General features: G+C 43.9%; 1 protein-coding gene across 1 annotated transcript in view; it reads left to right on the top strand.

The window, feature by feature from the left end:
- Positions 1-24,383, top strand: part of samd12 (sterile alpha motif domain containing 12) — a gene marked incomplete at its 5' end in the record, with an annotated part of 108,930 nt that overhangs the window by 40,844 nt on the left and 43,703 nt on the right. The window contains one exon of the mRNA XM_080526087.1: positions 3,327-3,467. Coding sequence (XP_080382213.1) covers positions 3,327-3,467 — 141 coding nt within the window. The remainder of the gene's footprint in view (positions 1-3,326; positions 3,468-24,383) is intronic.

Here is a 24,383-nt window from a genome sequence, read left to right on the forward strand (position 1 = left end):
GGAGGAGGGAGGAGAGAGGGGAGAGGGGGGAGAGAGGGAGGAGAGGGAGGGAGGAGAGGGAGGAGAGAGGGAGGAGAGGGGGGGGAGAGGAGAGGGAGGAGAGAGGGAGGAGAGGAGGGTGTCACGTTTATGTCAAAAGTTGCTCGCGCAGATATAACCAAAAAAGTGAATTTTTCAGATAGGAGGTTATGTTCTTCGGCCCTCGATATGACAACCCTAGTCGTTTATCTGTACAGTATAGTATAGTGGATAGTGTACATAGCCTTTATTTATGTAAACCAGCTCCTTCCCTTCTTGTTTTTTTTTTTTTTTTTTTTTGCTTTCCTAACACCAGGGGAGCCACCCCTCCTAAATTTCGTTGTTTGGTACCTGTACTGTAGCAATGACAATAAAGACCATTCATTCATATCTCACCATCACGACACACATGGGCCTTTTTTGCTACAACCGATTAGGATCTTTGGACTAGCATCATCTCTAGCTAATTCCCACAGAGCTCCAGGGACTACCTCATATGAACTGCTATTAACTGCTATTAGAATAATCCTCCGCCTCACAGCTCCTGACAGTGAGACTCACCTGCCTCCACCTCCTCCGCCTCACAGCTCCTGACAGTGAGACTCACCTGCCGGCAGCTAGTGAACGGGGCAACAAGTCGGCAAACCGACCAAAATGTTCAGACTTTTATTGTGGAAAAAATGTCAATAAAGTGGTACCGGAAATGTTAAGCTCATTCGTGGGTGGTGACCCATTTAAAAGAGCATTGATTCAACAAGCATTGTTTTACTGAAAAAGGCGATGGTAATATCGCAACGCAATAGTTTTCAGTGAGTTACATTTCTTTGGAATAAAAGTCCGAACGCGGCCGACTTGGTCCCCCCTTTCACCAGCTGCTGCCGTCACATATTCACTCTCCTCGGAGACCAACCGCCCATTGACTACGGTGCTTGGGGGCCCCACCAGGGTACTCCATCTCTGGCTGCGGTCCTTTATCCTCACAGCCCCACAACCACCACGTTCTGTATAGCGAACGCGAGCTTCACTGTAATGCTGACGGGGCCTATCCACTTGAAGTCACCCACAGGGACGAGCCCAGCTCGGCCCCGTCAGCTGTAAGGACATTGGCAGGGAGACAACAGAGGGATCCGGAGCTCTCACAGGCAGGTGTGGGAGATGGTGACGAGGGGATGAACACCTCTCCAGTCAAGTAGGGGCTCGGCAGCACCTCACCCCCCTGTCATAAGTGGACAGATATGAACTGACGGTTCGACAGGGCTGTCTCATGCGGGGAGAGTGCTGGTCATTGTGCCAGGCTGAACTACGCAGTCCTGTGCTGGAGGGAACTACACTACCCAGAGTGCACCCTGGGGTACCCTTAGGATGAAAGTCACTCGTCTAGAGTCACGTCCTAGACGAGAACAGAAGTCCGGTAGGGACTGGGGGCTAGGACAAGGGGGGGGGGGGGGGGGGGGGCGGTGGCCTTGTCGCCCCTGGCAACGTGTACATGACACGTGGACTTTTTTGCTAAAGTACATCCTGATCTGTAGCCACTAGCCAGGCTTTAATGACCCGACGATAGTCATTCTGTTGCGAGGGGATAGGAGGAGGAGAGAGCCATGTGACCAGTCAGACCACTGTAGCCCCCCCGCTGGGAGACCATAAACCGGGAGAAGTTAACGGGCTGTGAGCCAATCAGGAGCCTTGCATTTCTCCCCCCATCCACCCGAGTCATTACAGGAAAGGAGAGAGGGGTCTACAGGGGTCTGGCTAATGCATAGTAATCACTCTGAATTATTTTTTATCTCCTCACAATCCTGCTCTCTACAAAGGGCTTTATAATGAGCGTTATTAATTAGATTGTACTTCCTCAGCTTTAAAAAAAAAATTTTATCACCGGCCAAAAATTCCATTTTAGGAATTATTATTGACGGAGATTAGATTAAAGGATTTGGGAAACCAGGGTCCAAAAAATGAAGGGGATATCCTATGGGATTCAGAAGATGAAGAGAAATGTAGAAAAGTGTGTTATGCAAAAGAAATGGTGAAGAGTGCTATCAGGTTTCCACTCTTGTTTGACTCAATGGAAGCTGCTAGCTTATCAATATGACGTTAAGAGGTTGAAGCACAGTGACTGAAAGTGTTCTCCTTCGGAAGAGCACAGAGTCACCTTGGCGGCTTTATGTGTTGATACAAAACATGGAAATGGAAAGAATGGGCTCTCTTTCACTCTCCGCCATTATGTCATGGATGTTTTTGCTCTGCTCTGCTGTAGCAGTGCCACTGTGAGGTACAGAAAGACGAATGGTGATTCCAGTTTGTACAGTTTTTCAATTTTCATTTCACCTTTTCTATAGAGGAGTCAGTGTTGTTCTGTACAGAACATTGTAATGACCTCATCCTTCTCTCCCCTTTCCCTTATGGTTTCTTATTTCTTATGGTGTTTTTTTTTGGGGGGGCAGTCTGTAAGATGATAAGCAGGGGGTAACTCTGTGTGTCTGTGTGTGTGTGTGTGTGTGTGTGTGTGTGTGTGTGTGCCCCGAAATATTTGATTCCCTGTTTGTATAATATAATTTGTGGAACCAAATAAAGTATTCAAATGTGTGTGTGTGTGTGTGTGTGTCTGCCTGTGTCTGTGTGTGTGTGTGTGTGTGTGTGTCTGTGTGTGTGTGTGTGTGTGTGTGTGTGTGTGTGTGTGTGCGCGCGCGCAGCAGCAGCTGGGGAGCGGGCCGGTTGCCGCACAGCTCGTGAAAGTTGTTTGAGAGTTTTTTCGACATCTAAACCTAAATAACTTTTTATTAACATCTACCCACACGCACACCCGTTGTAACTGCCATCGTTAATGTAGAAGATGCAACCAGTGCTTGGAAAACTCGCTTTGACAAAGGCCGTGGCAAAATTCTGCTCAATATCTGCAATAATTGGCAGCCGCCACATATGGAGGAGACGCTGCTACCTGTACCCATAGACAGATTGTAAAGCTTGAATTATCGAGTGTCCTATGCTGGTGCAACTAATACTGTTTGTGTTCAAGAAGTTTATTGTAAAATGTGAACGCAAATAAAGATATTAAATGTGTGTCTGTGTGTCTGTCTGTGTCTGTCTCTGTGTCTGTGTCTGTCTCTCTGTCTCTGTGTCTGTGTCTGTCTCTCTCTGTCTCTGTGTCTGTGTCTGTCTCTGTCTCTGTGTCTGTCTCTGTCTCTGTCTCTGTCTCTGTCTGTGTCTGTGTCTGTCTCTTTGTCTGTGTCTGTCTCTGTCTCTGTCTGTGCGTCTGTGTCTCTGTCTGTCTCTGTCTGTGTGTGTGTGTGTGTGTGTGTCTGTGTGTCCAGGCCGCGCCCTGATGAGATTGACGGACAGGAAGTTGGAGAGGATGGGCATCATGCAGGAGGCCCAGAGGCAGTACATCCTGCAGCAGGTCCTGCAGCTCCGCGTCAGGGAGGAAGTGAGGACGCTGCAGCTACTAACGCAAGGTACAACTCTCCCCCAAACTCCCCGTAATACACCCCAAAACTCCCCGTAATACACCCCAACCCCCCCCACAATACACCCCATAATACAAAAGACAAAAGAGGAGTTCCTCTGGAACTCTCTACCCAAGGATATCCGTGACTCTCCAACCCTGGACATTATTCAAAGCTGCCCTTAAAACCCACCTATTCACCATCGCATTCAGCCTGTAGAAGCTGTTTCACTGTTTCTTGTTTTGTGTGTTTGTCTCTCTGGCTCTGTTCTGTTTGTCCCTTTCCCTTGTAAAGCGACCTTGGGTCTGTGAAAGGCGCTATATGAATTTAAGTTATTATTAATATTATTATTATTATTAAAAGAGCAAGGTACAGCTTTCAAACACCCCGTAAATACCATAGACCCTGTGACAGGGTTCTCGCGGGTCCTTGAAATCCTTGAAAGTTTGTGAATTTGTGAGGAAAAAATCAAGGTTTTTTGGGGGGTCATTGAAAGTGCTTGAATTCCCGCCTCTCTCTTGCTCGTCAACTAGTAAATAAGTCTCTGTATTGCTTAACTTTACACATATTTCACAATATATTGTTTTGCTGTGCTGTGGTCGAGAAGGCAAGAGACCATCTAGTGTTCACACATTCAAGCCTCTCTTTTTAATTGTTGTCTGTGAGCGGATAGTTCCTATTATATAAATTCTCATCTAGATCTGTCTCAAACTATGCCGTGTTGGGTCCTTGAATTTGAGGGAGTTGAGTCTTGAAAGGTGCTTGAATTTGATGTTTCAGAAGATGTGGGAACCCTGTTGTGACCATTACACCTCCTCCAAAAACATGAGATCCACGAGTTTCACATTCAATCATTTGGAGTAGCTCACCCAACCAGCCCACCACCTGCACCCACAAACACTACATTACATAGTGCATACATTACATCCGAAAGATACGGTCTTATCGTAATATTGATCCATCCACTCCCACCTCCTCATCCATTTATCTTCAGCAGTTCATCTCTCTTTTCTTTTTGAGCATCACTCACGTCCATCGACAAGCCTACAGCTCCAAGCAGGGCTCTGCCTCAAAGGCAAAGCACAAATAACAGGAAACAGTGCTCTGCACACATTTAGGTGAAAACAGTGGGAGTAGTAGTAGAGTAGAGTAGTAGAAGGAGGGAGGGAGGGGGAGAGAGAGCTCAGAGCACCCATATTCCACCACCCTGTTCCCTAACAGTGGGTGTAGTAACATTTAATAGAAATGAACATGGTTGTTTTTCTTCTTCTTCTGAATGTGATGTGATGAGAGAGAGAGAGAGAGAGAGAGAGAGACAGAGAGAGAGAGAGAGAGAGAGAGAGAGACAGAGAGAGAGAGAGAGAGAGAGAGAGAGAGAGAGACAGAGACAGAGACAGAGACAGAGACAGAGACAGAGACAGAGAGAGAGAGAGAGAGACAGAGAGAGAGAGAGAGAGAGAGACAGACAGACAGACAGACAGACAGACAGACAGACAGACAGACAGACAGACAGACAGACAGACAGACAGACAGACAGACAGACAGACAGACAGACAGACAGACAGAGAGAGAGAGAGAGAGAGAGAGAGAGAGAGAGAGAGAGAGAGAGAGAGAGAGAGAGAGTGAGAGAGAGACTCTCTCTCAGAGCACCCATATCCACCACCCTGCCCCCCGCTGGTCAGTGATGGAATGGAAGCCGACAGAACACAAGAGAACACAGGAGGCAACATCCCGCCAGGAAGCAGCCTGTTAGTGGAGCCAGGCTCCGTGGGGGAAGTACGGGAGGAGAGACTGTGAAGGAGTCGAGGGAAGGGAGGGAGGGAGGGAGGGGGGGGACAGGCGGGACAGGCTACGGTAGGCTCCAGCCTCCACAGGACAGTGGAGTTCAGCTGGCACAATGTTCAAGTTGTATTGTCATGTCACATTACACAAAGAGAGTACAACTCTTAGGCTTCTGTGTCTTGGCATTGCAGCACAAGACAACAAGGCAATAGGCATATAGATAAGTCAAGATAAAAAAAAGTGCCAAGTACAAGACACAAGTGACAAATAAGACAGGATACAATTAGCAGTACAAGTAGCGTAACTTGAGGTGCTACTGCTGGTAGCGAGAGAAGAGGCTGGGTGGGTGGGTGTGGGAAAAATGTCTTCAATACAATAACAATGTGACAATGATTACTTAAGACTGTATGAATGGCAAGAATGGAAGGCACCATACTCTCATGTGATAGACAGAGGTTTTACCATTACTCAGGGTTCCCGCGCTGGTCTTAAAAAGTCTTAAAGGCTACAATCTAGCAATCCAATTTATAAGGCCTTAAAAGGGCGCAAATTCCAGTTATTCGGTCTAAAAATGAGGTGCTAGGTCTTAAAAATGAGATCCTGCGAGGAAATCAGTCCGACCACATCTATTTACGCGGAAATGAATCAAGCTGGAACCCAAAAAATGCCACGTCGCTTCCTTTTTTGTCTGTATGGCAGAGAAATCCCTAATTTCATCACCTCGAGGATGACAAAAAGCTATCATATGGTGCTGCGACTAGGTCTAAAATTCTATTCAAAGAGGTCTAAAAAAGGTCTAAAAAGGTCTTAAATGTGACTTGTTGAAACTTGTAGGAACTCTGATTACTGATAAGCAGAAGGTTTAGGAGCTGGGGGACCTGCTGCTTCTCCTCTCTCTGTGACAGCTTTGACCAACAGTTGAACTGACTACGGCCCCCAGGACAAACTGCTCACGTGATGTTGTAAACCTATACATTTAGTTAACAGGGACCACCCTGTTGAGCCATTGTGGGGGGGTGTGGGGGCCCACCGCTGGGTGCTGGTAGGCAAACTGGCTAGTAGTCGCTCTATGAGTAGAGGGCTGCAAGGGAGTTTTCCTGGCTACATAGTGTACAGGTTTTTACTTTTGCCTGCTTGCGGCTCTGTCAGTATTGATTGATTGATTGACTGATTGACTGAGAATGTTCATCATGTGAAGCGCATTGAGTTGCATCTTGTAAGAAATGCGCTATACAAATAAAACTTGATTTGATTTGATTTGATTGTACTGAGACCCTATTTTTATTGGCTGGACAATCGCTCCTTCTTGCAAGAACTAAATCAATACTCTTCATGATTTGTTAAGTCTCAGTCTCCTGGGCCCAGTAGTTCAAAACTTTTAATCTCAATCAGATCCGATCAGATTTTGAAATCCCATTTTTTGGTGTTCCAGGATCAGACAACTCGTCCAGATTTTGTCCCAGTATTTCAAAGCAATTCAGGATAGGATCACCCTGATCCAGATTCAGACTTTTCAAGATTACTCGATCCTGAATATCAGTGCTTTAATCCTACCAATCTCTCTATCTAGTGGATATGAAAAATAATACAAGGAAGACAAGAGACTACATTGCAGAGACATCTATAATGTCTAATTATATGTTTAAATACATAAAGGACATCAAATCATAATGGAGTACTGAAGAGGCATTTTGCAATGCAAGATGCTATTGTCCGCAATTACTTTTGAAAGGTGATGACAGATGATGCAATGACAACCCTAGTTGCTATATGACAACCCTAGTCGTCTTACCTGTACAGTATAGTATAGTGGATAGTGTACATAGCCTTTATTTATGTAAACCAGCTCCTTTCCCTTCCTTTTTTTCTTTTCTTTTCTTTTTTCTTTTTTTTTCTTTCCTAGCACCAGGGGAGCCCCCCCTCCCAAATGTCGTTGTTTGGTACCTGTACTATAGCAATGACAATAAAGACCATTCATTCATTCATTCATTCATTCATTCATTCATGATGGACTCAAACTGATCCCAATCCTGTGTTGTCGGTTTCAACTACCCATTTTGAAGATTTGATCCAGATTAAAGCTTGGATTTGATTTCCTGATCTGATCGGATATCAAAGTGATCCTAATCCCAATGTTTTGGTTTTGAACTACCCAAAATCCAAATCTGATCTGATCAGATAGGGATTAAAGGTTTTGAACTACTGGGTCTTGGTTACAAAGTTGAGCATTCTGTGTATTTGAATGTGACAGTGGGGAAGGGAGTCCAGTGTCCCAAGAACTGAGGTGATGCTGAAGGCATTACTGGAGACGCTGCTGAGAGCAGAGGAGGGAGTGGGGAGATTGAGTGAGAAAATGAGAGAGACATGGAGAGGGTGAGATGAGGTAGGAGTGAGAAACTGAAAAAAAGGTAGGGAAGGAGAGAGAGAGCGCTATGAACCGAGAGGAGAGCTAGCTTCTAGTGTTTACAGCGTATCGGTTCTACAAAAGTATCACAATGCCCTGTTTTGAACTTTTATCTTTTTATTATTATTTTTTACCAGAAATGCCTGATGCAATATTTACGTTGATCTGTGCAGAATATTATCTATTATAATATATTATCTATCATCTAAGTCTAATTTGCCTATATGCTCACGGGGGGTTAGTGCCATCTGCCAGGTGCTCTGCATGCATGGTGGGTGTGTGTGGCTGGGAGAGGCAAGGCAAGTTTATTTGTAGAGCACATTTCACACAACAGGGGCAATTCAAAGTGCTTTACATACAGCGTAACATAAAATACATCGATAGGAGAATAGTAAACAGATTACAAAATTAAAGTAAAATGATAAGAATAGATATAGAGGTAGGGAGAGAGGTAGGGAGAGAGGGGGGGGGAGAGAGAGAGAGAATCACCTCCATCAACAGGCCTACAGCTCCAAGCAGGGCTTAGCCTCAAAGGCAAAGCACAAATAATAACAGGAAACATTTGGGTTAGGTGAAAACAGTGGGAGTAGTAGTGTTTTTCTTCTTCTTCTTCTGAATGTCTCAGAGAGAGAGCGAGAGAGACAACAAATATTTAATAGAAATGAACATGGTTGTCATGGTGTTGAGAAGGATGGAAGCCTCCGCAAGTGTGGATGCTAGCCGTCCCCAGCTTATTGATAAAAAGGTCAGCACAATTGAAATCTGCCATTACTTTGCTTATAGAGACGATGACGACAGCGAGCCAACCGAAATCACAAAGCCTATAAAAGATGTTACAAGGCCATGCAGTCAAAGGTAGACAGCATGTAACAAGCGTCTTTCTGATAGACGGCGTCTCGACCTCCTCATGGAGTTCAAATCACGAAAGGTCAGCGAGTGCGTCTGATAGCTAAGGATGTGCTTAGATTAGATTCAACTTGATTGTCATTGCAGAGTTCCAAGTAAGAGAGACTTATCTGAGAGACTCAGGAAGTACAGGATCCTCAGGACCCGTACCAGCAGGCTACAGAACAGCTTCCTTCACAGAACTGCCACTCTGATAAACTGTGATCACGTCTCCGACGAGACACCTGATCACAGTTTCCGTCTCCGACGACAGACCTAGCGAGTTCAGGTGGGGTGCGAATGTGTTCGAATTCCCAATTTTGTGCAGTGAGAACCGATGTCTCACAATGTCTGTCGGCTGTATGTAATGTTTGCAAGACTACGCTGAGTAAGCATGTTTGGAATTGGAAGTAGGTGATAATCAACTGTATTGCAGATTCTAGTCAGACGCAAGGCAACACACGCTGCGCTCGCTAAGATGGAAACGCTTCGATCACATAACACGTTCACAGGGTTAATAATAAATAATAATACATTTCAATTGTATTTGCACTTTTCATTCAAAAGAATCTCAGAGTGCTACAGAGTAAAAAAAAAAGAAAAAAAGCCTAAAACATAATTAGTTAAAAACAAAAACAACCTAAAAACATAATAAGTTAAAAACATAGAACGAACAAGAATGAACACAGGTTCAACAGTCAAAGGTCTTTTTGAAGAAAAAGACCCGTCTTAGGCCCGTCTTAAAAGAGTCCAGGCTCCGTACTGCCCTTAGCTGGCTAGGAAGGCTGTTCCACAGGCTCTGTACTGCCCTTAGCTGGCTAGGAAGGCTGTTCTACAGGCTCTGTACTGCCCTTAGCTGGCTAGGAAGGCTGTTCCACAGGCTCTGTACTGCCTTTAGCTGGCTAGGAAGGCTGTTCTACAGGCTCTGTACTGCCCTTAGCTGGCTAGGAAGGCTGTTCCACAGGCTCTGTACTGCCCTTAGCTGGCTAGGAAGGCTGTTCTACAGGCTCTGTACTGCCCTTAGCTGGCTAGGAAGGCTGTTCCACAGGCTCTGTACTGCCTTTAGCTGGCTAGGAAGGCTGTTCTACAGGCTCTGTACTGCCCTTAGCTGGCTAGGAAGGCTGTTCCACAGGCTCTGTACTGCCCTTAGCTGGCTAGGAAGGCTGTTCCACAGGCTCTGTACTGCCCTTAGCTGGCTAGGAAGGCTGTTCTACAGGCTCTGTACTGCCCTTAGCTGGCTAGGAAGGCTGTTCTACAGGCTCTGTACTGCCCTTAGCTGGCTAGGAAGGCTGTTCCACAAGTGCGGCACAGCCAAGCAGAAGGCTCGGTCCCCCATGGTGCGGAGCCTGGTATTGGGGACCTGGAGGAGCAAACTGTTTGAAGACCTGAGGGTGCGGGTGGAGGTTTGTGGATTGATAAGTTATTGTAGATGAATGAATGAATGAATGGTCTAAAAAAAAACTAAAAAAAACACAAGAAGGGAAGGAGCTGGTTTACATAAATAAAGGCTATGTACACTATCCACTATACTATACTGTACAGATAGACGACTAGGGTTGTCATATTGCACATAGTGTTATTGCACATTCATTTAAAGTGTCACAGTTTGCAGGGAGGTGCGTGTCCGTTGATGCATTTGTGGGTGAGAAGCAGGACTTGGTAGTCGACCCTGAATGAGACAGGGAGCCAGTGTAGTGAGTGTAGAACGGGGGTTATGTGCTCGTATCTGCGGACTCTCATCAGGATCCTGGCAGCGCTGTTCTGGATGGAAATTAAATCCCAAGATTAGGTTAAAGTCCACATACCACCATTTTAGTGAAATATAAATGTCATTGAGATAAGGCCTGTATTACGGCCGGATTGACAAATATAACCTTGTATTTTGTATCATATTGAATTAATGTAACAATTAATTATTTTGTGTTCACTCATTTGTTGTTCAGCATAGTGTACTGATTTAAGTATCAGCTATCCAAACTCAAATCTAAATTGTGATACTTAAGCTGGTATCGGTATCAAAGTAAAATGTTGGTATCGTAACACAACACTGCTAGCTTACTGTATAAGCCAATTCTGGAAGGCAATAAGGTGGGTGGATTGAATGGGGATAAACGACCAAACAGGTGAAGAAAATTATGAAAGAAATTGTGATAAGAGTTCGTGAGAAAAGATAACAGTAAGTGAGAAAAGTAAAGATTGAAGGAAAATAGCAGAGAACAGAGAGACTCTGTAATTACTGGAGTTTACTCCAGCAGAATTAGCGAGATGGACAGTGATTAACCTTTGAGGCACTCTGGGACATGGAAAGGAAAATAATTAGATTTTTCTCCATGCCAGAGGGATGATTGTGAAGGCTTCTCTCTTTTATCACTTTACAGTCAACAAAGAGAGAAAGTTATTCCCAGTGTACTACCCCCAGACAACAATATCCATAGCTTTTCTCTACGTTAGTAAAGGCTTTTCAGACTGAGGGGGACATTTTAACCGTGAGGTGGAAACACGCTTGTTCGTGTTATTTACTTATCGTTTTTTTGATGCATTTGATTCACAATAGATCACATCACACATCTGTTTATTGCTATTTCACCAAAGTGGTTATGCAAACAAACAAGTGCATGTATCAGTTGAGGCCAAACGATGTTACTGGGTAAGTAGACTGGATGAAATAATCCATGTAATACTGACAGAATATGGGTTTTTTCCAATCCACTTTGACACTGCTGGCCTATCTTCATTAGACTGTGCTTTTCCTTGACTGCCGTATCCATGGTTACTAATCAAACACTGGTTAATTAAGACAGTTGACTTCGATAAAAATAAGTGCCCCTGGTATTTGCTTGGTTTATGAATTCTACCTGTAGCTCGGCGTGAATATGTAGCTTGACGAACAACAGTTAAGGAAAAAACTATTTTATAGCAAAAAAGTGTGGAAAATAAAATGCTTGTGTAGGCGTTTTTATTAGAGCAAATGAACGCCGTTCTGAAGTTCACATTTGGCAATAAGTATGATGAATAAATCAAAATTGCTTGTGCCCCATAGACTGCTTTTTCTAAATATGTTCTCTCTCTTGTGTATTCTTAGATTTCTACTTAGGAATTCTTAGAAACTAATACACAGCACAAATATATAAATTGACTGTATGTATACATATATTATTTTCAATTGAAATATACCAGACCGACAAAGTGTACAAAGCACTGGCCGAGGTGTTCGATGTTGAGGTCCCTCAGCTCCCCTGGTGGCACTTTTATCGGTGAAACCAGGGAGACTAGAAAGAATGATGAATGGACTTTATTGTCATTGCTACAGTACAGGTACCAAACAACAAAATTTAGGAGGGACTCAGAATTGCTCAGAAGGACTCAGAATGGCCTCTTATGATTTTAGGATATACTATAAACAGGTTCTTTTGATAAACTGGACACATTTTGGGAATATAAATGGTTACTTTCTCGCCTGAAAACATATTGATGCTCTACTCCGACTCGCTCCAGGTCTGTTGTGTATAAGGGAGAAGCGTTTCTGAAAATACGGTACGGCTAAGATACAAATGCGTGGCGTCCTGTACCGTCCCGGTCTGGTCAATGGAGAAGCGCCAATACAGACTTTACTCAGAGAGCAAAGCAGGCGTTGAGAGCTGCCATAAAAGGCAATACTCTCAACCGGTTGAAACCGAACCCACCAACATATGGAACTTGGGGATCTAAGTGTTGGAAAGAGGAAGCATTTAGTCTTCTTTTAGCTGTAAACTCCAACAGCTTGTTATTGGTTTCACTATTTAGAAATGATATCCCTTTGTATATCCGTAGTCCCCCTGTTTCAGGCCACCAAAAGTATTAGTCAATTAGTAAATTGGCATGTCAGGTGTTTCTGGTCAGTCAGGTGTGTTCCGTCACATCATTTGTGCAGGGGCCGGCATATAGAGAGAGCTGTCCATTTCCAGTATTGATTCTAGGCTTTGCGTTTGGCTTTAGTTAGTTAGTTAGTTAGTTAGTCCTTTTCACCCCGTTGAGGGCCATAGGGCGTCCACCAGAGCTCTCCATCTCACTCTCTTTTGGGCCTGGGCCTTTGTTTCTTGCCAGCTCACCCCGATGTTCTTCAGGTCTTGGAGTGTGGAACGTCTCCAGGTGTTTTTCGGCCTTCCAACTTTCCTCTTCCCCTGCGGGTTGTAGTCCAAGGCCTGTCTAGTGATGTTGTTGGAGTCCTTCCTAAGGGTGTGCCCTATCCAGCTCCACTTTCTCCTTTTGATGGTGGTAGCTATGCTGTCCTGGTTTGTTATTCTCCACAGCTCTTCATTTGTGATTCTGATGGGCCACCACAGCTTGAGGATGTACCGCAGGCATTTGTTGACAAACACCTGGATCTTGCTTGTGAGGCCCTCGGTGGTCCTCCACGTTTCAGAGCCGTAGAGCAGGACAGTCTTCACATTGGTATTGAAGATCCGTAGCTTTGTGTTGTTGGAGAGTTGCTTGGACAGCCAGATGGGCCTGAGTATATTGAAGGCTACTTGTGCTTTGCTGATGCGTGCTACTATGTCCCTGTCTGCTCCTCCATCCCTGCTGATGTTGCTCCCTAGGTATGTGAAGCGTTTGGCTTTGTAGTCGGCTGTTGGGGTCTGTCAACATGAGGACAACAAAGAGACGTCAATGAAAGTCAGCGAAGCCAATTAAGAAACATAGCCAAAAACCTTAAACCCTACCAAAAATCAACAGCTTGGAATATCATTAAAAAAGGAAAGAAAGCACTGGTGAGCTCGGAAATTGGATGCTGGGTGTATTCTCTGGTGACACTCTGCTAAGCCAGTACTGCAGAGACCCCTCCACTTAGTGATTAACTTCTGGTATGGAAAAACCTCCTCATTGGACAACAGCCAATAGGAAATTGTGATAAGAGAGTAAGCGAGAAAAGCTAACAGTAAGTGAGAAAAGTAAAGATTGACTTTCTCTCCAAGCCTCTCTGGATACACTTTTATAACAATCGAAAACATTTTTTAGAAAATGTATTAATATGTATTAGCAATGATATGTCATGACAATTGTCTAATACTGATACAATAGTAGAATTGAAGAGATAATAATCTCTATAATAACGTTGTGCTGAGAACTCCACTTGTAGTATTTCAACCGTTGTTTTTACACGGTTGATTTCTGTACGGCGCATACAACCTTGCCCCTCGCCTTGGGGCCATTTAGGACCTTTGTTTAATACAGCATCTTCCCAGTGTGTTTAGTGAGAATACGAGTATTTATATATATATATTAGAGATATTGTCTGTGCTACAGATTAATTAGGGAGAGCTATCTATGCAGCCAAGGCAAGAGTCTCATTTTTAATGAATAGAGTATTTGCCCCAAGAACCTCCAGTGAAATACTGTATCTTTGCACTGTACACTTTAGTTCTAAGTTGACTTGCTCCTAGGCACCTTAATTAATTAACTACATGGCCTCGATGCTCTCGCCTGGCGGATCTTCAGTGAGAAAGTATTTTACTCTCAAGTCTTTAGTGAATAACACTATGGAGGGGTCTTCGGCGACTTTCTTTGAGGTCTTAAGTGACTCAGAGTGTCTTTACTCGGGAGGAAGCTGAGTGGTCTCAATATCCAAGTGCTCTGCAGGATCTTATCCTCAGTAGAGTAACTACCCCCCCTCGAAAGCTCCCCCTTCTCCCCCCCCCTCCTCTCTCTCCCTGGAAGGTCAAATTAATTCCTTTTCATAATTTCCTGTCAGCAAGATCCCCCAAAGAGACTCTATCTGGGCTTCCACACCGGAAAGATTTGATTAAGTTGAAGGAAAAGTGAATGTAAGATGTGATTTCTTTTTGCCATAGATATAAGCCGCATTGTAATATCCCATTTAATGAAGTCTTCCACTTCCCTTTTCACTCAATTTCAATAGAAACACAATGCGGATGCCTTAGGTGACACGACGCATTAGGTTCCAATCTCGGCTCATCTTCCCAAGGTGAGGTGTCATTAAGAAGCAAAGTGAAGTGGTCATTCGTTTCAACAAACCGCCTCTCAGATACCTCGCTCAGTAGTACACCCAGCACTCGAGTTGAGGGGGGATGATAAAAAACAGTCAAGATCATCCCCCTTCTAAAACTGCCATCCCCCCTTTCCATCCCTTATGTCATTGTATCAATGAACGTGGTATTACTGCTATTTCAACATTTAGTTTTGCGCATATTGAGTAAAATACTGTGGGCGAGGGGGGGGGGCACGCACACATGCAATGACATTGTTACCAAGTCACTGACACTGAAGTCACTGACGCTGTGGGGATGCTAAAATTGTCCCCATGTGGTAAAATCCACCATCCCCCCCTGATTTCCTTCTACAACTCTAGTACTGAGTACACCAGCTAACTATCTGGTGATGAAAGACAATGTAGCTAGCTACACAGATAAAAAATGAATAATGTTATGAAATACAGAGAAGAATTGTCACCTTGTGAAGGCTCCAGACTCCATGTATTTATTTAGGCTGTATAGAGACTTGGCTAATAAAGCTAGCTCAGCCTCCCGTGGATGATATTCAGTTGGAGTCTGAGATGCACTGTAGCCCAGGTGTTTTGAAACAAAGAAGAAAAAAAGTGTTTGAAAAGTATATTTCAACCTCAAGCTATATAATCCCCCTCAGTGTGCCCTTTCATGGTTACCAATTAAGAGCTGTTTTCCCCTCACAAACACTTCTGTCCAGACTGCAGGGCGGCCATTTTCTCTCCCTTATACCCTCTCTCCTTGCCTACCAAGCATTGAGGGACGAGGAGGAAACGTGAAGGTTATTCTAAGCACATTCCATCTAGTTTTGCCCAGGGAGAAGCAGGGAATACAAGAATACAACAACCCCCCCCCCTAACCCTCTCTCTCAAGGACAGCGGAGCGGGAAGCGGTGGAGCATGAACAACATGTGCAGATCTCTTAATGAAGCTGAAGGAGAGAGAGGGCACCGGTAGAATTCAAAAGATGAGGAATCCAGGAGAGAAGGAGTGAAGGTACAATAGCCAGGGGCGCTCGTACCGCAGTCAGAGGAGCGGTTCTACACAGTCAACTGTGACCCGTTATCTTGGCAGAGGTAGAGAGAGATACTCTAGCTTAGATATATTCACATGGGCAGTGCTAGTGTTTTATATATATTCTGATTGCTTACTTTAGAGGGAAAGAAGGGGGTAGCGGTGGCCTAGGGGGGATAGTGAGTTGGACTGGTGATCAGAAGGTCATGAGTTCAAATCCCACCTGGGAACTCCACCACTAGTGTGCCCTTGAGTAAGACGCTTAGCTCGAAGATACTCTAGGGAGACTGTCCTTGTAAGGCACTTAGCTCGAAGATACTCGAGGGAGACTGTCCTTGTAAGGCACTTAGCTCTAAGATACTCTAGGGAGACTGTCCTTGTAATCTCTAATTGTAAATTGCTTTGGACAAAAGCGTCTGCTAAATGGTTAAAATGGAAATGGAAAGGCTGCTTTCCTGCAGAAGTTGAAGCATTTTAGTTATACCTCATAACGGTTCCTTCCTTGATACAAATTTGAGCTTTTCAAAAAATGCCGGTTGAGAGAGGACGCTGGCGTTGCTTGTTCGCCGCTTCTCCGCCCGAAATCTAGATATACTTGCAGTATACAGAGTAGATTGTCCTACAAAGACACTTTCGTCCTACTTTCTTTTATTTCTTTTTTGTTTCTTATTATTATTACTCCTCGATCTTTTCAGTTTGTAAAGCGTCTTTGAGTGTCTAGAAAAGCGCTATATAAGTCTAATGTATTATTATTATTATTATTATTATTATTATTATTATTATTATTATAATCCCTTGTAAACAATAGACGTTTGCAGAGACGCAGGCGTCGACATACAGACATGGTGGTCATTCTAGAACAGTCCTCTCATGGTGCTGAAGAAACAACATGTTCACTTCAAAAGAAACAAACACAAAAAAAGACCGTTTGGGTGCCGAAGCCTCATAAAATATCATAGCAAATGTACAATGGGAGGGAAGGAGGGTTGTAAATAAGTTTATGTTCCCCTCATGATGTAGCCTTTGTAAGCGTAATAAAGTGTCCTCAAAGATGAACTTTCCCAACTGTTACTTCTGGGCTGAAATTCACATCAGTGACCCACGGGTCAATGAAGCCTCGGGCCAGCTCGATATTATTCTTTGTAAACTAACCGGGGCTCCAGTCTCAGGTTCACTGCGTGCAGCCGAATTCATCAGTTTATGGAGAAACGGAAGCCCATTAAAAAGGCCTAGCCCTGGTTCCACTCAGTCTGCAGCCCTCTCCAGCCCCCCTGACCATCGGCCACTCAGGAGCCCAGGCGCCGGGCAGCATGAAGTCAGCTTCCCAGCATTCACTCATGATCTGCCCAACCTGGATCAATACCCAGGACGCTACCAGAACCCGGCGGCCAGCCATTTCCCTAACGTAGACAACCCTTTTTATGTAATGGATGTGCTTGTTGAGGTACTGTTAGGGCTTTTGTTTGTTGCTGTAGCCTGTGGCCTTAACACAGACCTTTTGTCATGGGTCATTTTGCGCATTTTGGATGGTTTGGAATTATTTAGTAGTAGGTGTTGTTGTTGAACTATACTGGCTAGAGTCTTGTTGCACCTTTTCACATCTCACTCGTAGTTAGGATCGACGTATTCTGTTCTTTTTGTTTGTCCTTCAGATATGATGATAACTAGTGAACCTAGTTCCTTTTAATTGTTATCATATCTTGTATTGTGTTGCATTTTATTTCGTATTCCTGCACTTTACCTGTTTTACATCTGTGCTCCTTATTTGCTCCCCGCCTGTGAAGCACTTTGGTTCAGCTGCTGCTGCATGTAAATGCGCTCTATAAATAAAGTTGACTTGACTTGAGTTGAACCTGAAAGCGAAGAGCAGATGTGAGGATATTGACATGCGTTTATCTTCAGAAATCTGCTAGCAGAGCGAACACATGTTGCCATAGATACATGATGGTCATAAAGGAGAGACATAGGGCGAGAGAGAAAAATGGCGTTTTGAGGGAAATTATGTGTATCAAGGGGTATATAAAAGGAAATGATGTATGTAATGCGAGTCCTGGATCATCATTTGTGTGGTGAGGATTTATGATAGCTCAATCAGATGTGGCCTGGCACTCCACCTGATAATTAATTATTATTGTAACGTCTTTCACGTTGATGACAAATATGATTGATGGCAGTTATTAATGACATGAGATCAGCGACTTTGAGCCCCGGAAAAGCACTATTATTATGAATTAAAGGATGATTGCCAGATGGATGTCAAACACAATCATCTCCTATTGTCATCTGCTAATGTTTTCTAAACACATTTTACTAAAACAATATGATCTCATGAATCATTCAGTTGGGTATTTCTCTAAAATGTCATTAACATTTTCTCCAAGAAGTCTGATTGTATACATGTAATCCAGCCCATAATAAGCACTGAACACTGTTAACAGATGATGCCCACTGTCTCACTGCCTTGCCCTTATTAGTTTGGATGCTATTTTCTGGATTTTTTTACAGCTTTTTTCACTTGTCTCCATCGATTTGGTCACCCTAATTTTGGCCATCCTTCAAAAGGAAACACTCCAATAAGTTTAGAATGGATTGTGATAGAGACATGCGGTTCGCATGTCTTTCTTTTTTTTTTTAAAGTTATTTTTTCTGAGTGGGGCAGTCCCACTCATATTTTTCATTTTTATTGACAGTTACAGTGAAGATTTAGACAGGAAGGATGGGTGAGAGAGAGAGAGGAGGGATGACATGCAGGATATGTCTCCGGCCGGAATCGAACCGGGGACCCTGCGGTTACACGGTCAGCGCTTAACCCGCTACGCCACCTAAGCGCCCCTCGCATGTATTTCTCAGAGGATAATCTAAACATATTAACCATTGGAGAAACTTGAAATTAAGTACAACCAGTCATTTGAAAACCTATTGCACCAATTAAAAAATGAGAAGAAATGTGGCCTGGGGTGGTCCAGTGGTCTAGCACCGCGGTCTACAGTGCACACATTATGCCCATGTCGGCATGTGTTCGAATCCGGCCCCCATGCCCTGCTGACATGCCCTCTCTCTTCCTTCTTCTCCTTACTTTCCTGTCTGTCTTCACTACATCTGTCCAATAAAATGACAAATATGAGTGGGACTGCCCCACAAAAAAAGAAAAAAGATTAGCAGAGTGTATTTATCTGTTCTCAATAGTCCCACAGAGTGGAACAAAAAGCACCGCCAGTTTCTCTCTCCTGGAGCAGTCGAGAAGAGTTCCTGTATACAGACCTGATTGTGCTGTACACTGAGCAGACGATATCTAATTTACCATTCGCTTTTAATCCAAAGTGATTTACAATTAGAGATTACAGGGACATTCTCCCTGGTGTAACTTAGAGCTAAGTGCCTTACTCAAGGGCACACTAGTGGTGGTGTTCCCAGGTGGGATTTGGGAATTCATGACCATCTGATCACCAGTCCAACTCACTATCCTCTCTAGACCTCCCCTACCCATTATCTGTTATTATTTTGTTTGAAGTCATCCCAGTGGCTCAAGTGTAGGCTACATTTAGCTCAGAAAATTAAATTGTCTTGAATAATGGTCCACTGATCAACAGACCATTATCATCAGATATAATTGGTGCCATTACACTATTTACGTTTAATTACCCGCAAAGAAATGACAGGCTTTGTGGTTTATTGGTTCTGAAAAAGGATTAAAAGCGATTATCGTCCGCTCGTCTCCGCCCAGAGAAGAGAGGAGGAAACATGAAAGCTTGAGGAACACAAACACATTTACCGTTCTGAAGCGACGACTCTCATTAACCTTTTCTACCAATCACAGCTGGCGTCTGTCTCCAAAAGTGCAAAGTTATTGACTGGCCAAGTCAGCCTTCTAAATTGAAATCCAATTTGAACATGCATTTCATTTCATCAGAGGATTTTATGCAAAAATACCTCAAAACAAATAACAACTGAAGATGGCAGCAGTACAGGCCTGGCAGAGCATCACCAGAGAATATACCCAGGGTTTGGTGGGGTCGACGGGTCGCACTTCAGGCAGTTATTGCATGCCAAGCATTGTCAACCGAATACCACACATGAGGGCTTAATTTGGACATTTTATAAATCTGTCCCATTACTTTGAATGGTGAAACCAATATGTACACACATACCATACAAAAAGCTGAGAATCTCTTATTTAACCTCACAATAATGGAATGGAATGGAATGGACTTTATTGTCATTGCTACAGTACAGGTACCAAACAACGAAATTTAGGAGGGGTGGCTCCCCTGGTGTTAGGAAAGGAAAAAGAAAACACATTTTAGAAAAAGCATAGATGCATAACATCACAAGAAGGTAAGGAGCTGGTTTACATCAATAAAGGCTATGTACACAATCCACTGTACTATACTGCACAGATAGTCAACTAGGGTTGTCATATTGCACAAAGAGTATTTTTTCACATTATTTTAAAGTGTCACAGTTTGCAGGCTTGAAAATGTACATGTTTGTGCCTCAGCACTAGCTGCCATACAATCCGTCCGGACTGTCCTGGGCCCAGAACTTAGGCCTTTTCTGTGTTCAGGGCCTTGACGGCCCTGTGGTAGAAGCAGTCCTTCAGTCTGTTTGTCTTAGCGGCCGGGGTCCTGTACCTCCTGTTCGAGGGCAGCTTGACAAAGTGTACGTGCCCAGGGTGGGTCGGGTCCCTGGAGATCTTGGAGGCCCTCCTGAGACAGCGTGTGTTGTACAGCTCCTCCAGAGAGGGAGGGAATAATGGTTTGATTTAAAAGCAGATTCCGCAAGATTCTTTAAGAAGTCTCCAACAATCCTAAGATGTCATCACGGGACCTACAGGTAGCTCTTGCCACAGTTGATGTCAAAGTACATCTACCATCAGAAAGCAGACATTCGATTTTTGGGGGGAAGTGTGGGGAAGTGTGCTAGGAGAACACCGAGACAGACACTAGACTTCTGGAACAATGTGCTTTGGACAGATTAATTAATAATAATAATAATAAAAATATAATAATACATTTTATTTGTAATGCACTTTACATAAAGAAATCTCAAAGTGCCACAGATTAAAAACAAGAAAAAAGATAAAACAATAAACATTTTCAATTAAAAAAGGCTAATAAAAGGCTCTATTAAAAATGTAGGTTTTAAGGCCTCGTTTAAAAGCACCCACAGACTGTGGTGCCCTTAGGTGGTCAGGGTGAGCATTCCACAGCCTGGGAGCAGCCGAGCAGAAGGCCCGATCCCCCATGGTGCGGAGCTTGGTCCTGGGGGTCTTGAGGAGGTTGGTGGCAGTAGAACGGAGTTCAAGTTGAATTATTTGGGCACAGTAAAAGAAGATGTTTGGCGCAAAACAAAGACAGCATTCGGGGACAGTCTCAAACCAAACCTGACCAAGTATCGTCATCCTTACAGCTTAGCAAGAGTAAGAGTCTCCATAATGACGCTGGGCAGGCATAACAATATCATACCAGCGTGCGGTGGTCAATGCTCTCTTCTAGTATGATCTATCTCAGTTAACCAAGGTGCCTACTGGGCGCCCTGTGAGAAATTAACTGATCCTAATCTAGTTAAACTTATTTGAAAATGAAATATAACCCTCGAGTGTGCCCTGTCAGGTATTACAGTCAACTTTTGTTGGCCTCTTTGGAGTTTAGTGAATTAATAGTAACCGCAATACCATTAATCTGTAACAGAGACTAAATGTAACAGAGACTAAATGAATTCGGAGGACCTGGCGCTTCAGAGAGTTCTTACTCCCATTTTTAATGACTTTATAAATATTTACAGGCAATGGTTCCCCGGAGGTTGATGTATAAAGTGAGCTTTTATTTGTAAGTACAGTAGCTAATGTTATAATTCTCCATCAATACTGTAGTATCTTGTTTCTCGCTCCCTGTGTGTTTAGTATCTCTGTGTTTACGTGTGCCTGTCCAGTGGCGGATGTCCAGTGTCGGCAGGGTAGGTCCATGAAAGGTCCATGTTCCTTGTGCGTTGTCCTTGTTTCGTATATCAAGTATCCCGCATCGACGTGTGTGTGTGCATCATTGTCTACGTCACAGCAGCCGCAGGCTTAGCTTGCCCTCTATTAAAGATTTACACCCTTTACGGGGGGGGGTATTAAACCCCAGGGTCCCCTCCATGACGCTCCACTTCCACCCCAGTTTGTAGCGTTGTCAGGAGATTAGAGGAAGTTCATTGAAAGGTCTATTCTAAGCTATTCTATTTAGCTATTCCAGTTGATTGATCTTTCTAAGGCCTTTTGGTACTTTTTGCTGATGATGCAGCTCTACTCCGGTCGCTGCGGCAGACCTAGCTGTTTATACGCGAGATGAGACTGTGTTAGAGTTATTCTCTCAATAAGCGGGGAGAGGAAATGTGTCCCATATTTCAGCGTCTGTCCTAAAGTCTTTTCTACGGTGGGAATTTGGGACAATGGTAAAGTTAGAGAACGGCGAAGCTAGCATCTGTGGCACTGTTTTGGTCCAGACATGGCTGTTTCTAAATCTGCTGTCGTTGCGGACCACTGGCCTCTCCGTACCATTTGTATGTTTTGTGAAAATGCTAATATTTGCTGCTATTGCATATTGCACGCTGCATATTGGTTCAGGATAGCGGGTTATAAGCACAATTGTTGCGTGTCGGGTTTTGACCTTGTCCAGGACACTAGTTGAGAGTGCTGGTACACTAACCACCTTGATCCTGTCCTCCCTCACACTTCTGTCTCTTTCTCTGAGATGAGATGAGAGTTATTCTCTCAATAAGCGGGGAGAGGAAATACTTTCCATATTTCAGTGTCTGTCCTAAAGTCTTTTCTACGGTGGGAATTTGGGACAGTGGTAAAGTTATAGAATGGCTAAGCTAGCATCTGGCTGAGGTGGTGAAGAGCACAGATAATACAGTAACAAGCTGAACAGGTATTCTTCTGTAACATTCGATTAGATTCGATTCAACTTTATTGTCACTGCAGAGTACCAGATGAAATGCAGTTTAGCATCTAACCAGAAGTGCAAATAGTGATATAAAACATGATAGTGATAGGTACTAGGTGATATGGCAAGTACGATAGTTAGAGGTATGTACAGGAGAGGATATCAGTAAGCTATGTACAGTGTGGGATAACTGTTTATCAGAGTGGCAGCTCTGTGAAAGAAGCTGTTCCATAGTCTGCTGGTAGGGGACCTGAGGAGGCTGTACTTCCTGAGTCTCTCAGATGGCAGGGATCAAACAGGCCGTGGCTGGGGTGCGAGGTATCCTGGATACATGGTATATATTGTATGTAACGTGTACTTCAGTGGAGACTGATCCATTGAGGAAGAGGAGAATGGATCTCCCTTGAATTTTGAGAAAATAAATAAATAAAAACTTCTGCATCTGCTACACAAAATGCACAAGATCAAATAGAACCAGTTATACAGTACACTGACAAATGTATCCGCTCACTGTCAGCTAGATGGCATATTATTATTGATTTATTGATTTATTTTTATTATTATTATTATTATTATTATTATTATTATTGCTGTTAATTCAGTGACTAACCAACTACCATCAAATAACATTGTCAATCCAGTGCAGAAGCTACAACCGTTGTACAGCATACCTGCAATACTTCCTCGACCGACCGCCCTGAGCTATGCTGAATGATTACAGCTCATGGTGCTAGTTGTTCCATACTTACATGTCTGCCTATTGTTTCCACGAGAAAGGTAGCAAATGCAGATCGGCAGATCTTAACATTTTAAGAGAGATTTGTTATTTTACGCTTTTGAAAGTACCGCCCCTACATTGTACTCATCCAGTCAGAGAGGTATACTATGAATTGCGTCGTTAAAAAGGTACTCTTAGCTTATGGTAATTCCATTACGCATTTGTATGTTTAACCACAACCTAAAATGATTTGTCTTAGACCGTTTTTGGAACAAGCTTTGCCGTCTATACCGCGTCTATACTGCGAGTCTCCCACCCTCTTAAAATGTTCCAGTCACCAGCCTCCACTGGTGTACTTACGCTTTAAGAACACCTGTACTCTTCCCTTCTCCTCTGTGTCCGTTCCATTCAGCGAGCTCACCGATGCACCAGGTGCATTGAACAAAGGTTGTCCTGAACAAAGTGTGGTTTCTGTGTCTGTAGGTTTTCAGAGGACTCCTGCTCAAATACATAGTTCTTCAACAAGACAAGACAATAGATGTGTACATTTGGACAGATGCCCGATGTATAGGGAGGGTTAGAGGAGGCTGAATACACACACACACCCACACCCATACACATATAGTTCCACATCCACACAGTTTACACCCAGTCCTTCTTTAACGTGCCTTCATATAATCGCCCAGTCACCCGTGACAACTTGACTACAGCTGTAATTTCCTACTTAATTATGGTCGGCGGGCGGAGTTGTTTCTGTGAGAGTGAGCTCTCTTTCTACCGTGTGGTCTGGAGGCGTTTCTGGCTGCGGTGGGGCTCTCTCTCTCTCTCAGCTCCGCTCGCAGACCAGCCCCGGTCATCCACTCGCACCACAGCTCTTTATAATTAAAACATCCAGAGTGTGCGGTGATTCCGAAGGAAACACGGCCCGGTGTTTACAACCTCGACAAATCAACCCACCCACCCTGATCTAAAGGGCCCGAGCCACCCCTTCTCCTTCTCTTCTTCTCCTCCTCCTCTCCTCCTCCTCCCAGCATTCCCGGCGGACGGGGGTCATCGTGCGACCCACGGCTATTAGGAACGGAGAGAGAGAGAGAGAGAGAGAATCAATTCCTTTAAGGCCTCGCCCACCACCGTCACCTCTCTAGATTTACACCCAGACACATTCCACCGTAATTATGCACAAGGAAAAAGAATGTTC

Source organism: Nansenia antarctica (assembly GCF_963989245.1).
Source record: "Nansenia antarctica genome assembly, chromosome: 3".
In the NCBI taxonomy this organism is placed as follows: domain Eukaryota; kingdom Metazoa; phylum Chordata; class Actinopteri; order Argentiniformes; family Microstomatidae; genus Nansenia; species Nansenia antarctica.